Source organism: Poecilia latipinna, unplaced genomic scaffold, assembly GCF_001443285.1.
Source record: "Poecilia latipinna isolate Pla-1442-1.1 unplaced genomic scaffold, P_latipinna-1.0 Scaffold2003, whole genome shotgun sequence".
Taxonomy (NCBI): Eukaryota; Metazoa; Chordata; class Actinopteri; order Cyprinodontiformes; family Poeciliidae; genus Poecilia; species Poecilia latipinna.
In genome coordinates, this window is record NW_015114619.1 from 60,622 (window position 1) to 78,780 (window position 18,159).

Consider the following 18,159-nt stretch of genomic DNA (forward strand, 5'->3'; position numbering starts at 1 on the left):
TTTGCAGACTTTCATGCAATTCTACGATGGATTTGTGGCATGTCTTATCTTAGATATATGTTTTGGCTTAATTGGCGATTGTCTTGGTGGCTAACAGAACTTCTCCAACAACTTACACTAAAGTATGGGAGAGAACCTGTGAAGTTGACCTCTTTTTCTTCTAAAGCTTTCTGAAGCATCTTTAAGTTTGAACCAGTAGGTTATTTCAGGTGACACCCCAATGGGGCCTCTGCCACTAAAATGTAGTGCTCTCCCAGTAGAGCTTAAGTTCCACATCTTGACTTGCGGTTGCAATTTTATGATGAGAAAATAAGTATTTGGGGGGGAAATCTTTAGTTCTACTCAAATGCTTATTCTCCTCACTGTGACATCCTGTGTGTCTGAGTGTGAGCATGTGCTTTTTATTCGCTGGTCCTGCTACGGGTCACTCCAAAGACCCTGACACCTTGGCCCCGCTTTGGCCCTTGGTGGCCACCGGCTTACATGATGTTCTCCGGTCGCCCTGGTATGCCGAGGTGCGCATGCCCACTAAGAGGACGCAGCGGCTCCATGTGTGTTGAGGCGCATTATTTGGCAACAGACGCGGCAGCGGGGAGGGCCGAAAAAAAGAGGATATCCCCTGGATTTCAAAAAAACAACGATTTATCGAGGTTAACTGCAGATTAAACATTCCCTCTTCGACCATCGGCGAAGAACGGGCGACAAAGCTTCAAAGTAAGTTGACTTATGCGGAGCTTAAGTTTTTTTAGTGAGTGGATCGAGGGGAGCCTTTTATTCGGACTCGACGAGAGGAGCCAGGTTTTCCTCCACCTATCTGTGACGATAAAGAAGCTGATGGGCTGTTGAAAAGTAACACTTCTCCGCAGAGCCAAAGGTTGAGCGCTGGGGAGAGAGAGGGGGGGCTCGCTCAGGCGAAATTTAGCTTTATTTTACCCTTCCTCAGGCTCGCCGGTGTGTAAATGTGACAGCCGGAGTTGGTTCCGTGCGTTAGAAGTCGCTAGATGAGGTGAGGATTACAACGTTACACCGCCGGCGGCTCGTCGGCGGCAAGCTCAGTCCGTGGGCCCGGTGGGTGAAATTTATGAGTTCCGAGTGGAAGATTTTACCTCGGGAGGAGGCAAACAGGTAAACAGTCCCAGCTAGAGTCGAACAATCCCACTTTCAGGGCTTTACGGTGAAAGTTTGTGCCTCCTTTCGAGCTGTCCCGCATCGGGGTGCAGCCAGGTCAGCGATTCGGGCTCGGTTCTGGTGGTTCGGGTCACAGTGTCGAACAGAAGCTGGGATGAAGGACTTTTACTAGTTGGAGTCAAAGTGTCTGTCAGCTGATGCTGCTCGGACATTGACCGTGTTTTATCCGAAGCTAAAGGGTCTTCGTGTTTTTGTTTGTGCGACCTAGCTAACGTTAGCTCGCTAACTAATAACACCTCCTCCGAGGCGGTGTCAGTAATAAAAAGCCGGCTAGTTGCACATGTACTGTGGGCTGGGTTTAGTTTTTAAAGGGCTGACTGTGGTGTTGGACGGTGTGGAGGCTGCTGAAACGGTAATGGTGGACGCGGCTGCCCGCTTTTAAGCCCCGTGGCACCACCGTTGGTTCTGCTATCTGATAGCTAATCTTCCTACTTCTCTCTGTGACAACCGTAGTCTTCCTCCTCTTAAAGCTGAACACACACACACTCGCTTGGTGACACACGACGCACACACTCCCACTCTGCTTCTTCCTCTCAGCCAGACAGCCACACACACACTCACACACACACATACATTTCTCCACACGAGTTTCCAGCGCTTCAGGACAAAGCTGTATCTCAGGGTTTTCTTTGCCATCGGACCGGTTTATGTAAAGATGTTCATCCCTAGCTCATGATGACGCGCTAAGGTGGATTTATAACATTTAATAATTGATGATTGAATATGACTGAAGCCGGCGGGAACCACGTTCAGCATCCAGCAACACGCCATGAAGACTCTGGTGTCTGTTGCTTTTATATGAAGTTATAACAAGTTTTTTTATTTGCATTCATGGTAAAAACCTAAATGCTATCCTTAATTTACAAAGTTATATCATGTTACAGCTGTTTGTGGTAGTATTTTGCCATTTTTATTGTATTTCATTTGGATTTAACGTAAGAGACAAACACAAAGGACTGCTTAAATGTGGTTTAGGGAGAATCTGGAAAGTGTATTGATGTAGTGAGTTAACACTATGTGGACTCACCGTTCTCTTCTGTTATAGCTGTGGGTCTTGTGGGTGTATTGCCACCATCTTTGCACATCTATAAACTGAAACCATTTTCCCCATTCATCCTCGCAAAGTACTTCAAGCTCAACCTGATTTAATAGAGAACATCTCTAAATAGCCATTTCTAAGTCCTGCCACAGATTCAAAAGTAGTTGTAGGTCTGCCTTGCGTTTATTGACATCCATCTTCTCATCATCTTTCCATGTCTATTCCTGCTGCAAAAAAATCCCTCTGAGAGCATGGTGTTACCGCCGCCATGTTTCAATGTGGATGTTGTGCATTTGTTGTCGTATGGAGTGTTGATTTTATCCACATGTAACATTCTGCACGTAGCTCAGACAGCTACGTCTACGACCATGGTACGTTGTAAATAGGGCGTCTTATTGCTTTCTTTAAACTATGGCTTTTCTTCCATTAGTTTTTATGTTAGCTGATTCTTTCACCTGAGCTGTAGATCTCTGCAGCTTCTCCAAAGTTACCATTGGTGTTGTGGACAACCATTATTTGGTAGAATTGCAGGCGTGCCACTATTCAGTTTAAATCATGAATGACGTAGCTTTGAAATTTTACAATTGAATAGTTTTGGTTCCATTTTTTTTTTTTAAAGCAACAGCTCAAAACTTTCCATCCTGTTTCTAACTCTCTTGTGGGAAGAATTATAAAACCTATCAGTTCTGCTGAGTAATCAGTCAGACAGTGTTTAGTCTTTTTTATCAGTCATTATTGGATACTTAGTACTACAACCGGATTGCTCCAAAACACAATCAGCCTTTTTTTCCCGTCAGGATCCAGAATAAACCATCAGTTGTTTATCTGAACAAAGGCCATGTAAAGTTTTGTTTACATGTTAACAATATGCCAGCTGTTAGAAAAGGCCTTGCTTTGACCCTGGTTCTGCTGCATTGGACTACAGCGGCTAAGTGGAAATTTGGTGCCGTGGAAGTACTGTCCACCCAGGAGTGCTGGTTTTGTCGTCGTATGGACATTAAAAATGTGAGTCAGAAACTGCTCATAAGTTCTGACCTTCCCAGAAAGCACCACCATTCCAGCGATCACACATGATTCAGGTCCAGCGCTGTTGTGTAATCATCCATGCTTTCGTAAAGGGTCATCTGCTGGCCATATTTTAAGTTGCTGCACAGCACTGCTCGGGGGTCACAGGTTGGCTCTACGGTCAGCTATGGAAAGTATGTTCAATATAATTCATTGTATAGACAGAGCCGGGTCAAAAAGGTTCTCGGAAAGGAATTTTTTTTTTTTTTTTTTTTTTGCAGGCACTGCAGTTTGACGAGGTGGTGTGGCTGCATACTTGCTCTCTTTTTGAAATCTTTGTGTGATCCAGTCTTTGGTTTTCACAGGCTAGAGGTCCGTCTGTAAATAACATGCTGTGCACATACTGTGGGTTCGACTGACGATCTGAGAGCGACAGTATAAACGCTCACCTCCAAGCAAGAAATGGGAGGAAATGTGCCACGATAGCGGCCAGGTGAAAGGTTGTGCATGTTGGAATGTTGAAATCTGCTGGTGAAAACTGCAACTTCATTACACAGCAGATATTAGAGAGACGATGGGTTAAACCCACCATCACCCAAAAGTGGGGACGAATAACGCGTTACGCATCGACCCGCGGCGTAGGTTGCAGTATGATTTCTAAAATGTATCTAAATATGATAATGTTCCGCATCACTGGTGTAATGAGGAGGGACGTGGCGGAGCTGATGTTTTCCACAGAGTAAGCCCTGTGTTTATGATGCTACTGTACCTTGAGCAATGAATACACATAGAAGCGAGGGCTGCAGCAGAACTGCAATCTTTTTGTCTCTTTTGTGTATCTCTGCACTCAGCCTTTTCAATGAAGTGACTGTAGAGCAAAGCAGCCACCATGCAGTTTCCTTCACTGCCGTTGCATTAAAAGGAACTAACGTTAAAAAAATATATATATCGTTTTTAATCACGAGCATTAGTTAGCAATGACACTGCAGAAAAGTGTATTTTATAAAGTCTTTCAAAAAGGCTAGTGTTGAGGATATTAGGAGAAATATCTTGATTACTTTAGTGTAACTGTTTTTATTTATTTAGGAAGGGATAATCAATACAGCTCCTGGTCAAATAACATGACTTATTGATTACAGTTTTAATATTTGTTTCATGTGAATATTTTGCTTCACAGCAAAAATATTGAATAAAAAGTCACAGATTTAGTAGTAACCCTCAGTTAAAACTTGTTTAATGAGTTTGGCTGAGCTACTCTTTAACTACAATTAATATCCTTATATTTAATAAGCTATCTTATCCTAATGGCCTCTTCAAAGGTCTGAAAATCACTCGGTGTCCTATTTTGAGCTAGGACTGACCGACAGATTATCCAGCAGGTCACGTCGGCATGTGCTCAGTTAACAATAGTCAACCTGATGTTGCCAGCTTAGTGAAATATTGCTATATTTCTAAAAAAAAAAAAAAAAAAAGCAGCATGGGCAGGCTTTTAAAAAATTGGTGATCCGCCACAAAACAGCAATCGGTGCGCCCGTACTCCAAACACCGGGACTTTAAAACATCAGCAGTAATGCTATTGGAAGACTGAAGCGATCCTTAGAAATAAAAAGAAAGCTTGGTATACTTTGATACCTGGCACTGGGCCATGCTTTTTGGTTAATTACATAGACTGACCAGTCGCCAAGTGGCTGTTACTTGACCTATTTGGTGAATGACTGGTAATTTTCGGATGCTACCTGACCACGTTGTATGATTTACACACCGCCCACGGTGCAGTTTACATCACACAGAGTGACACAGTCGGTAATATCACTGCCTGATCCAAGCTATAAATATTTCTGTCATTAATCTCACAATTTGTTGAAATGTTTTTTGCATAATTCTGTCCTGAAAACCGGAACAGATCAGCTCAGAGCATTATCTCTACTTAGCGTCCATATTAATAACTCGCATGCTAATTGTCGTTGCACATTAAAACTACCTCTGTCCAGTTGCAGTAAGAGAAACTGCAGCCCAACTTTCATCTAAACAAGCCCTGCTTTGTGCTGGATGGGTGACACTGGCCTCTGTGTGCAAACTGGGTTAGTTTACTCAACAGGTCGCAACACTTAAAGCGCAGAATTTTCAGTTTGCTTTTATTTAAAAAAAAAAACAAAGTCGGCAAGCCAGACATGGGGGAAAACTGGAGAATGGCGGTGTGCTTCTATTCTTGACGATAACTGTGATGACTACGATTTGCAGAAACTGCAACAGCAGCTATGCAGATGTTGTCCACATGTTTGTTTGAAGCTACCATTCATGTGTCTCTTTATCCTCCCAAGAAGGAGGTTAGCAAAGTGGCAAAGAGGTTTTACCTTGTCAAAGTTTTTCTTGTAGGTTTGGAGACTTTTAACTTTATGAAGCTGAAAATATATAGACAGCTACATTCTTATTGGATGTCTGGTAGCAAATGATTATCTTTATCATATTGAATGAACTCAATATGTTGTGTAAAATGGTTACCTTTCAAATAGCTGGCTACATATTATAAACGTCCTTTGACCTTTAAACACCTCACCAATTCAAGTTTTGCCAAACTTGAATAAAAAGTATTTCTATCAGGATCAACTTTTGAAGTTTCCATCCTAGACGGACCAAACTGAAAATTGTACAACTACAGTCCATGATAATTCTTTGGTGCATTTCTAGCCCTTTCCGATTGCGTTATTGCCGATATTGATTATTTCCATGGCATTTGTGATTCAATATTTCGAATCACAATATTTTGTGCGTTTCTCATTCTAAACAGGTTAGCAGCACACGTCTGAGTGTTCTTGCAGAGAAAAGTTATTTTTGGACGCATGGTAAAACCTTTTCAGCAATTTTTAATCCAGGTGTTGCATGCATCTTACTTATCTATGCGTTGTAAAAGCTGTGTGTTCTGCTTGGAAGAGAAACAGAGTTCACAAGGTGTTTCTTTATCCCCTATCGAGAAATTTGCCTCAAATGGATGTTAATAATCTGAATAATATGTGTCCTTGTTAGCGTTTCATTGTTCCTGAAAGCTGTTTGAGTATTTTCATCTTGTTTGAATAATTGTCAGGGTAATGTATGCTAGTCAGGACAGATAACTGTGCTGCAACACTTTGAGAATTGCACTTCCTGATTTCATAGACTGCATAATCGTGAAATGGACTATTTTGTTGGGGTTCTTGGTACATTTGTTGACAAAGGCCGTTTGATCTGAACTCTGGCTACATGGTGAAGTTATATTTTGTTGGGAGTGGCTTCTAGGGGCTTTTTTTTTTTCTTTTTAGGGCGCCTGTGAGGTCAGTTTCTTGGGCTGGTTGGGGTCTGCGTGTGTGTGTGAGTGTGTGGACGCGCGCGTGCATGCGTGTGAGGTTCAAGGAATTATGTGTAAACTGCCACGGAGATGAAATGTGAGACCTGTCAGCCATTCACGTCCCCCATTACAAAGATAGGTCTGGTGTCCGTGTAAGGTTGAGGCGGTTGTACTGGCATGTCCTGTGTCCAAACTTCTTCTAGCAACGTCATCCCCCCTGCCACAGACCCCCCCCCATCTACCCCAAACCTCTTAATATATCAGAATCATAGCAGCAAATTAGCACACACGCACACACACACACACACACACACACACACACACACACTTTATAAAGACTCTGTGTAGAAGCTCCACTCTCACTCCAGCAACTGAAGGGTTAACAAAAGCCTCAGCCTCTCTCCGTCATACACACTCATACACACACACACACACACACTAGACAACCGGTTTAAACCGGTTCCCAGGAAAAGTGCTTTGTGTGTCCCACTGAATCCTGGGAAGGGTCATGTCATGTGTGTCTCAGTGATGTCAGAGTATTAAAAAAAACTTCATCAGCTCTAGGTTATCAGATGGTTGCTTTGCACACTGGGCTGTGGCACAGTGTGTATGTCCTGTATAGGTATGCTTTGAATACGCCAACTGGACTGGATGCTCACCACTGTAACAACTTGGAGCGGAGAAAGGGGAGGGGGCAGAAGGTCTGGGAAGCCAGGTTGTCGGGGTTGGTTGTACTCATTTGTTACCCCACTCTCAGAAGAAACAATAGTTTCCTGTAGAATCACTCCAGGCATGCCTCGACAGATATGAAGGGCTGGGTCCTTTTTATGTGATTTGAATCATAACTGTGCAGCTTTTTGCATCTTGGGATCATCATCAGTGACTGCTGAGATGTGTTTGAGTCTCACCTGCTGGTCCTGTTCGACATCTAGTGACCTTTGAGCGGACCCTTTCTTATTGCGTCATGTGATGCTGGACAACACGTGTTTACCTTTTACACATCTGTTAATAGCTAGTGTCGATCCAAGGTATCTGCAAATGAGGAATCGCATAGTGGTTCTGCATTAGACATGAGTATTTATTATTTGGTTCAAGTTGATTTTTAAAAATCGAAATATCATGATAAAATGTATTTCAGAAAGTCAAACTCGTGTATTTGTTTGATCGGGTCGCAGTGGCAGCAGGTTCAGGAGGGAACCCCGGACGTCCCTCTCCACAGACACGTCCTCCAGCTCATTTGGGGGGATTCTCAAGGCGTTCTCTGGCCAGATAGAGTTTTCGCTAGGATTAAAAAATAAACTGTGGTGGTGGGTTGTCCAGGGGGGTGACACAATGCCTTCACACCCACGAGCAACGCAGCGCACAATATCCAGCTTCACGGTCAGACAGACAAATAGCCGGCGGTGTTGGTTTTTTCAAAGTAAAGTACGTTTTAAAGTTTCATGATATTTAAATTCAGTTCAAACTCTGATTATTATTACAAGTACTCAAATGTAGTCTGCATATAAGAAACTCTGGCTCAATTGGATTACATTTTTCCTGAATACCTGTATTACCACTGATGACAGATTTATTGTCCGTTCACCCAGTATCAGTGGATTCAGTTTATGTTTTGATTTTCTGGTTATGCTGTAAGGTTTGACTTATTTGTAGGTACATTGTAGGAAAATATGTGTTGGCACTTTTAAACATCTTGTTGGAATGCATTCATGAAGTGTCAACAAACTATACAAGGAAAATATGAGGGAAGAAGAAAGGAATGAGTCAGAGGTTCAAACCCAGTTTCTGACTACATTTATCCGGATGCACCATTGACGTGATACTTTATAAGGTTTTTTTTTTTGTCTTCATCTGGCCACTTGCGTGTGTATCAAAGCGATCCAAACCTTAATGTCCAAGTGAAATGGTTGTTATAATGACTTGCAAGTTTACCAATGGAAAAACTGTCTTTTAAGACGTGCTTCTTCTGAATTATGCTGCTTAGGCCTGTCATGATGAGCAATAAATCTATTAATCGCATGATGCATTAAAATGAGGGCGATAATTTCCAGTTGCATGCTTGCTTGTTTTCGTCTCTCTCTTTCTACCAAAGACAAAGAGTGAATTGAGTTATTCCTCCCCTTGTTTCCTCGGACTACGTTTCCCATCATACAAGGAGCGAAGTCTCTCCTTCCCCATTCATTGTCTGTTGCCTTCCTTCAGCTAAGCGACCGGTGGAATTTGTACATGCAAAATGTTGATGTAAACGTGCGCACGCGGGTTAGCGACGCAACACAAAGTTGAAAAGTGTAAAACGTTTGTTGCACACGGTTCGCGATAGTGACGACATCGACATGACGCGCACTGTCTGTGGACGGTTGAGATTTCATAGTCAGTTCTACCAATTGCCCACAGTTTTCATGACAAATTCATTCATTTCCCACAATCCGAAGCCAATACTAGCAAGTTTGGGCTAGTTGAGTGCCTATCCCGTTTCTTCACCATCAGATCATTAACCTCATCTGCTTGGTGTGACATACAACACAGTTGTTTCCCACAAAGCACCGATAGGTTTGGTGGATGTTTTGCTTCGAGTCCGCCTTGAGCAGGCGCAAACCTACGCGGAGTGAAGTACGCCCGAGTGCGTGGGAGCAGGGCACTCCATAAATCTGCCTTTATTGGGAGAGTGGCACCAATAAAGAAAGGCATTGTGGAAAGGTAGACGTTAGAAGTCCTGTTTAAAGAGACTGCAGATGTAAATTAGCTTATCCTATAATCTCTTGCATCGCTTCACATGTTGGCATTTATGTTGAAGCTGTACAGTGTCCCTTTTTTTAGATAAAGTTTATTATTACTATTATAGAGCCATGTAGGGGACAAAAATGTGCTTTGGTCAAAAGACAAAAAGTTTTAAATGTTTAACTTCTGCAAAAAGTGCATGAGTACTGACTTGGTTGGGGCAATGGAAAAAGGTGGACTCCACACTTTTCAGATTTTTTTTTTCTTTCTTGTTTCTAAATGTTCATTTTCACAACTATGCTCTGTTTTGTGATAAGTGGGTCTAAAATTTAATATGGTTGTTGCATGAAAAAAGTGTAAGTGGTCTTCAGCCTACTGGGGGGGAATGCCAGATTTGAGCTGGGAACACGGTGATGGAGGGCATCGTTACGACCAGAGTAGCAGGCATCATGTATTGACTGATGTGGTCCGCCGTCTGCCTGCTTCTCTCTTATTTCCGACATGACAGGAGGGATTCAGAGCAGTCTGTGTCGGGGTCAATGTGTGACACTGCGTGCCATGTACTGGAGCACTGCTGCGAGGGTGCTCTGTAATGCTCGTCTGTGTGACAGAGAGAGAGAGAGCTGCCTTTTGTCTTTGGTTCAACTCCTGGTGGCGTTTTAGCATCCGATGGGGTAGAATCTGCAGAACGGGGGACGGCTCCTTGTAATGGATCTGTTGATCATCTGACCCAGAGAAAAAGGTCTGAGATGCACAAGCTACAAAAAAAAAACTTTTAAATTAGGAGTATTTTTTTTTTTTTTTTACTGAAATTGTGCTTAAATAGTCCATCATTTAGTTTAGTCGATGTGATGGTAATATTGTCATGTTAGCTGTCTGATGTCTCACTCCCAGGGTGTTTGTTCCAAGTCATTTTAGGAGAACGGAATAAAAAAAAACTTGCAGCACTTTAATGATCCTCAGATGTCTTGTTTCTTTCTTTATTTCTTTCTTCTTTTTTTCTGCACGTAGCGTTGAACACTTGCTAAATAGTACCATGTTTGCATCAGATTTTCTTACTTTGGTTTTTGGTTCAGTCTGAAATTTGGATAATTAGATGTTTTGGAATTACGCTGGAGTCAACATCTCGGTCATGTGACCGGGCTGCTAATCCAACTTGCTTTGTCTTGGGGCCATGTCAGTGTGGCTCTGTGCCCTGCTGCAGATTCAAGGTCAGATTTGTCTCCAGCAGTTGCTTAATGGTAGGTGTGCATTCGAAACAGAGCCGGGAGAAAGAGGGAATCATACTGTGGGAGGTAATCCCTCAGTAATGGAAGTCTGTGGTTTCACAATGACAGTTAAAGAGGAGGAGGTGACAGATTAGATTTCGCTATTGTGAACTGAAATTGTTATATTACTGTATTTAGTACAAATGCATGGATTGTGCTGATATTGGGTTTTCTTTTAGGTCTGATTTGCAGATTTTTTTTTTTAATGTTCTTCTAATGACCAGAAGACATTAATCAGAGAGTTGCTCACATTTTAGATTTTTGGCCACAAATTGCATTTAGTTGCATCCTAAATTTGTTTTTGTTCATTAATTACTTAATCCAAAAACTTTCTTTTTTGAATTTTAATATCTTAAAGTGATTTTTTTGTTGTCGTTGTTGTTTCTGGGTAATTGCACTGGCTGTCGTACTTTTGGCTCACCCTTAAGAAATTCTGCTCTTGACTTAATTTCCTCAGGCCTCCTTCTGTATCTAGATTAGTATATAGTTATTATTTATATTGTTTTATTTGGCTACTTTATATTTCACATTTTATGTAGGTCTTAAGGTTAAATCATGAGGGTTCTAAAAATTCACACTTGACTCACATTCAAGATATTCTTTTCTTGCCATCAACCCATTATAATAATTACCTTAAAAATATTATCCACACCATGAATGTGTGTCAAAATGAGATTATGTTGCTAAGTTATTTAGCATCTTATTAGTGATCAGCTCTGTTGGCGCTATGTGTATTTTTGTAAACCCAAATGTCAGCTCTTTCCAAAAGCTTGCCAATATTTCCAATCCAGCATGTCCATAAGAAACAAAAGCTGAAGGCTCCAACTTTTGTCTTCTGGTAGAAAATACCTTTATATTAGCCATATGTAAAGCAGTAAAGAGAAATAGATGGACATGAAAAGAAAAAAAAATCAGAAAGTATTGAATTGAAGTGTAAAAATATTCACAAATTATTATTCCATATTTACTCTGAGTTATCCTGTGTGTAATTATGTTTTGCCTGTTCTTACTGGAACTGTCAAACTGATGTAAGGTGATTTTTCACAGATTAATTGCGTAAAATCAACCTTTTCTATAAACCTGATGCGATTTAAATGTTTGCCATTACTTTTAAGTTGAGCTCAAATTAATATTCTAAGTTTTAATTATTCTATAACTCCAAGTTATTATATAACCTTGGTTTGTGTGAAAGTGGAGCAGCTCAGTTAATGTTTTTTCTTCTGCGCAGGGGATGTCTGAGGAGGCTGTCCGCCAGACTCGCAGCCAGAAGAGGGCGCTGGAGAGGGAGGCTGTCCCACAGTCTGTGGACCTCTCCAATGTCGACAATGAAAGCAAAAAACCCAAACTGGACCCTTCTGAGCCTGCGTCCGAGGCACAAACTAAACCCAAGCCTGACCTTTTACTGGCACAGGACGCTGCGAGCCGGACTAGACCCGGATCAGATCCCGAAACGGAGCCGGAGCAGAGCCGCTTGCCGTTGCCATTAGTGTTACCCCCGACTTCCCAGTCAGTGAAGGATGATCGGGATCGGACACAGAGACACCAGACGGCTGAGTCCGGCTCAGACAATCGAATTCACTGCAATGACAGAGCGAGGACGGAGCCGACTACAGACCAAAAGAGCCGGCTCCGGCCAACCGAGCCGAAGGCCGCAGGTGGGATACTTGCTGCAGGCGAGGTGAAGGCAACCATTAAAGTGGAAGTGCAGACAGAGCAGCCTGTGGACATGAGCACCACCAAAGGGTGAGACACAAAATAAAGCAATGACGCTCTCAAAGTTCTTATTTATCGACCATTTTAGATTATTTCGTTACAACCAAACAGTAGAAGGCATTTCAAACCTGAAGGAAAACTTTGACAGTTTTGCAGTGTTTCGTTTAAGACCTATGCAGTTCATGCACTTCCAAATATGGTAATTTTCTATTTTTTCATGGTGAATCTATTTCTATTGCTGCTATTCACACCAGATGTCTGTAGCAAAACAAGTAAACCTCACAGAAAAATGAGGTTCAAAAGTTATGTATAATAAAGGGCAGTGGTAGAGAGAAAAAGCCTTTAACACAAAAACTGATTTTTTTTTTTTTTTTTTCAATAATTAGGAGAATCCTTTTTCTGGTAGTGCCAACTTCAAGATGTCTCCTAAATGGAGAAACTAGTCACATGAATTGTGTGTTTTCGACCCATCCTTCCAAACAAACATTCCCATCCATACACTCTGATCTTTAGATCTTTCCATAGATTTTCAATTGGACTCAGGTCAGGTGAGTGACTGGGGCATTTTTTTCATCTTCATATACTTAATTTTTTTTTTTTTTTTTTTCGAAAACCAAATGAGTTCCTTTGGTTGTATGTTTAGGACATTTTTTTCTGAAGAATCCATGTTGTTTTTCTCCAGATTCCTATCAAAAACATCCCTCCTTCAGCTACATGAATGTGAAAACACAATATGCTGAAACACCACGATGGTCCCCCAGTGGCCTCTAACTTCACTGTTGATCTGGTGGTTTGTGGGTTGAAAAGAAAATCACAAAAAAAGAAATTATTCATTTTTTTTTTTTTTTTATGTGTGGATACGTGCTCTTTGGATATCCACTTTGACACAAAAGATGCTTCAGTCGCACAGTGTAACTGAACTCTACTAATGTGTGGGAGATGCTGAGTTTGATCTCTGGCATGCTTTAAACTATTTAAAGAGAGCACAGCTAGGTTTAGTCAGAAAATAGTCAATCGGAATCTGTTTCTACAAATGCCGGGGTGCTTGGAGTCGGAGAATGCAAGACGGCTGTGTGTGTGTGTTCACATGGCGATGCTGCAGACTGGTAGGTCTGAGCAGCCTCCACCTGAACAGTGCAAGCTGTGCCAGGTTTTCAGCGCTGTTATAACCCTCATAAAGCTAACCGAGATCCAGATTCCTTTACCGTTCCTCCGCGGGGCTGCATCACTGGACAGATCGCATCAAGATGAACAGGCTTTTTACTTCATCTTTAGACTGTAGAGTAAAGGGTGAGTTGGATTGAACCAACTCACAGGTAAAAGAGGATTCAACTAAAATGTGTCAATTCTTTCTCTATGTTGGTTTAATAGGAGCAAAGTGAGAATTTTAATTTTGCCAAATTACAGAGAAAGTGTCATGTGATTGGATGATAATTTCTCAGTGTTTCATGCCGTTGTCCAATTGTTCTACAGCAGACTTTTAAATTAGCCTTTTCTTCAGGAGTGAAGTCTTGTGCAGTGAGCTTTCATAGTGGGCATTGCACCATGATGTTATCAGGGGAAAAACTGCTAATTCCAGGTCTTTCTGAAGGTCACCCCAGAAGGTCATTGGCTGTTGGAGCCTCTTGGGACATTGTTTGACTCTTCCGTTGGCAATCTTGGGAGAAGCACGTTTATGATGAAATAACATTCTTTTCACTTTTGAATTTTTGCCCTAATGGTGCTCACTGGAATTTCCAAAAGCTCAGAAATATGCCTTTTAAAACCGTTGCATCACTACGTTTCGCAACTTCAGGGTTAGGCAGGTTTTATAAGAACAGTTTGCTTTTGCCCATCATTACGTGGTGCTTGTGAGATACCTTAGTAATGAGGAACATTTTTATAGGCCATTAGTTTGCACAAAACCAATTAATATTAACCAGCATGGATGAGAAGCAGGATTCCTGACAGATTCAGACTATTCTCTTGGCTTTCTGTCTTTTTCTTTTTTTTTTTTTGCAGCTTTTCTTCATCCCTTTAATATTTCTGCCCTATGCGTTGCTTCTTTACTCGTAGGTTATGGACTATTTTGTGTTGATTTCTTTTGTGCAAGTCATATGGCTTGTTCCCAACATGTGGTGTGAATTTCATGTCAACAGCCGTAATAGAAATACACATTTACCGAGGCAAAGCTTCGATGCGTTCAACGCTGGTTTCTCCCAGCCGTAGATCCTGATGCCGCCGAGGTTCAACTCGTGTGTCCGATCACATGAATGATCAGTCGTTTCAGCTTCAAAAGTTATTTTGTTCCCTGGAAGTCTGCCAGCTACTCTGGTGCCTACTTTATATTTCTTTAAACCTCACTTTTTGAGGCTTTAATTATGTGAACTTCTAAAGCTGTATTGGGACACCTCAGTAGCCCTTACGTTGCTTCTGACTCTGTTCTGATGGGAGGCTAAGCGTGGGGGCGCATCTTTTAGTCTACCTCCATTTTCCCTCCACTCTCCACCTGAACCCTAAAAACTCCCCTCACACAAAATGAAGCCGTGTGTCACAAACTGGTTCCAGCCGGCTGTTGCCATGGTTTCCACCGTGGAAGGAACAGGGGGGGGGAGTTAATGTGTCACGTGACTCTGACTTTGAGGTCATGTGACTTCTTTGGAAGAGTCGTGATTAATCCACAGGAAGTGATGATGATGGCGCTAAGCCCCTGAGGAGAGATTATTGCACACACACACACACACACACACACAAGGAGGACAGCCAGTGGAGGCAGGCCTCATATTGTCAAGAAAATGTTTATGCATTGTAGGAATGTTTAATGTCTGCAATCATTGCTTGTTTTCTGGAAACATTTCCACACTGGTTTGGTTTTTGAGCAGATAAAAGCGATTAGAACCCTGCAGCGGAACCTGTTACTTTGCATTAGAGGATACAGCGGAGGGTTTGAATAAAATATGTGCAACAGTGTGGCTTAGCAGAGCGAAGGCTGATCGCCATGGGTAGATTCATACTCTCTTCTGGATCTCCATTTGCTTTCGTTTTCTTTGCATTCTTTGTGTGACGTATTTAGCCCCTGTATGGGTCACTCCCAAATGCCTTAGACGCCTGTTTTTTTTTTTTTTTTTTAAACCCTGCTCCTGTCCCATTTCAGAGGGAAATGGGTTCTCTCTAAAACAGCCATTTCATTGTGACTTTAAGACGTTTTCTGGAGCTTTAAGGGACTACGTTGCCCCTCCTTGGCATTTAGGTGTATTTGCTTCTAGTTGGAATAGCATAGACATGATCAGACTTGTTAGATTACAGTGGAGCAGATAAACCTGTGGTCATAAAGTATAATTGCTGCAGTACAGCAGACCTCCTTGAAGGAAAATGGTGGGACGCTATTTGAATTATATTAATCCTGTAGCCTTTTTTTTTTTTTTTTCCAATAATAAAAATGAAAGTGGGCTCTGTCGGCGTATACATGCAGGATTATAAGCTTCTCTTCGAAGTTTTTCATGACGTTCTTGGAAAAACATTTCAACGAGTTGGAGTTTGTACTCAGACGCTGCTGAAACACAACGCTGAATGTCGCTGTCCTTCCTTTGACTCGCAGTATAAAAAGGGAGAAGCGTCCCCCGTCCCCAGAAGACGACGACGTCATCATCTTGTCCGACAACGACTCCCCGAGTCCGCCGATGAATGGACTGAGCCACTTCAAGGAGCTGGACACGGACCTGCTCATGGTTGGACAAAAACACACAATGTTTACAAGATGCACACTTAGAATAATTTGCAAAGGTATTATTGAAACTCTTGGATTTTATTGAGGGGGTGGCAGAGTAAAGGGAGCTGAATCCAAGATTATTTTTAGTAAAAAAAAAAAAAAAATGTTGAAAACCATGTATTATTTTTCTGCATGACTTTGTGTTGGCCAATCACATAAAGTCAAATACAATACACTGAAGTTTGTGGAACCATAACAACAAAATGAGAAAAATGTGTATTCACGCTTTTAAACGGCATTTTACTACGATTTTAGCTTATTTTAGGAATTGAAACAATTCCTAAAATTATTTTAATAATTGAGGCCATTATTGTGGAGAATAATTGGATTGTAAAACATGGCACGTTTTTTATCAAACACTTCAGTCTTTTTTTTATATATATACAATAGTAGAAATACATTAAATGGTGTAAAGAAACAGATAATTCACTGCCTTTTCTTAAATAAGGAACTAAACATTTTATTGTTCATGTAACACTCCTTCAGTGAACAATTGATCATAGTAGAACATATTCACACACTGTCTTTTGTTTCATCTTGCATTCAAAATGAGTGACTTTCTGACTTTACTGTTGTGCGCAGAAGAGCAGCCCGGCGGAAAGAGAACGGATCATCAAGCAGCTGAAAGAGGAGCTGAGACTAGAGGAGGCCAAGTTGGTGCTGCTGAAGAAACTTCGACAGAGCCAAATTCAGAGGGACACTCTGCAAAAGGTAAACGATACGTTTCGCCAACAGCCACCGTGCCTCTCACCTCGCACTTATACCTGAATAGAGGTTTAGCTGCTCTTCTGATGGCGTCTGAAGCACGGGTTCATAGTGTCTCCACTTGCGTTGGGGGATGACAAAAGACGGTAGCTAAGGCTTCCTGTGAGATTGTCCGTTTGTAGTGAACCTGAACGAGGCCGAGGTCGGGTTAAACGTGCCACTGTAAGATCAGAGGAGTTGGAGGGGAGAGTCAAGATTAGTCATCCTCTGCAGGTCAGTGTGGAGCCAAACATTATGAGTCACCAGAGAAGCATCTAAATATTTCATGGTCATGTATTTAGTTGATTTATGAAATAATAAAACATAGGTGTGGCACTGCCCATGTTTATGACTCCTTCCTCAAAAAGCAATACAAATCTGATGGAGTTGCTCAGCAATTACAAAAACTGCGTGTTGGATTTCTGTGCCACATACTTGATGAGCACTCTTTGTCTGCTTTTGTTTTTTTTTTTTGTTTTTTGTGAATTAATGTTCTCTATAATTCTTCAGCCCTCAGGTTTATCCGGTTCCTCTGCTCCTCCTCCTCTAATTCGAGGAACTATTACAAGCAATAAAGGCTCTCAGCAGGTTAATGTTCTATTTTCCTCACATGCTTCCAGGCTGGTCATTGGCGTTTAAAGGACAGTCATTGTTCATCTAACATCGGTGTTATTTGTCTCTGACCAGATTTTGACAGGACGAAGTTCAGGGACCGTCATCCCACCCCCTCTGGTCAGAGGAGGACAGCAAGTGTCGTCCAAACACAGCTCCCAGATCATAATGCCGCCTCTGGTTAGGGGGGCGCAGGTAAGCCACGAGAATAACGATAATCTCACTAGTACCGTATTAATCTCTGTCTTTACACAGTTAGGTTTGTTGGACATATACAGTCTAAATATTCAGTCTTACTGCTCGCAATTGGGTCACAAGTGACCAATTGGAAAGTAATTATGATGATTAGAACTTATCTCTCTTTGCACCTCTGTCTCTTTGTGTATGTTCTCTTTGCTTTGGTGCTTTTTATGTCCCCTCCCTTGTCCTCCGCTTCCCTCGTCCATGACGTGACTCCGTGTCCCCCCTCTCATTGTCCTGGTTAGCCCATCTCCGTGTCTCCACAGCAGATCCACGCTCTCCGCCAGCAGCAGCAGCAGCAGCAGCTGGCGGCAACCGGAGGTTCGGGATCGGGCCCCCCTCCTCTGCTGCTGGGCACCAGGAACTCAGCCACCACGGCCCAGGGACAAAGAGGCATGGTCCAGTCGGGCCTGATCCGGGTCGGCAACAGTGCAAACGCGCTGGTTCGTATCTGTCAGGGGCTCAGATTTGTAATATAGGAAATAAAAGATCGAGATGAGTTTCTTTAAACTGAAGCAGATGTTTTAGAAATGGAAAATAAAACAGGTTTTATTTTACTTAC

General features: G+C 42.0%; 1 protein-coding gene across 7 annotated transcripts in view; it reads left to right on the top strand.

The window, feature by feature from the left end:
* Window positions 1–522: 522 nt before the first annotated feature.
* Window positions 523–18,159, top strand: part of LOC106935698 (transcriptional repressor p66 alpha) — a 28,750-nt gene continuing 11,113 nt past the window's right edge. The window contains exons 1-7 of one of the 7 annotated variants that reach the window (XM_015016284.1): window positions 523–714; window positions 11,769–12,283; window positions 15,831–15,960; window positions 16,584–16,712; window positions 17,256–17,333; window positions 17,433–17,552; window positions 17,843–18,040. In XM_015016284.1, the coding sequence (XP_014871770.1) occupies window positions 11,772–12,283; window positions 15,831–15,960; window positions 16,584–16,712; window positions 17,256–17,333; window positions 17,433–17,552; window positions 17,843–18,040 (1,167 nt within the window). In that variant the 5' untranslated portion in view covers window positions 523–714; window positions 11,769–11,771. Of the gene's footprint in view, window positions 715–851; window positions 1,126–11,768; window positions 12,284–15,830; window positions 15,961–16,583; window positions 16,713–17,255; window positions 17,334–17,432; window positions 17,553–17,842; window positions 18,041–18,159 lie in introns of those variants that run through there. The other 6 variants (XM_015016283.1, XM_015016289.1, XM_015016285.1 and 3 more) reach the window with 6 other exon arrangements.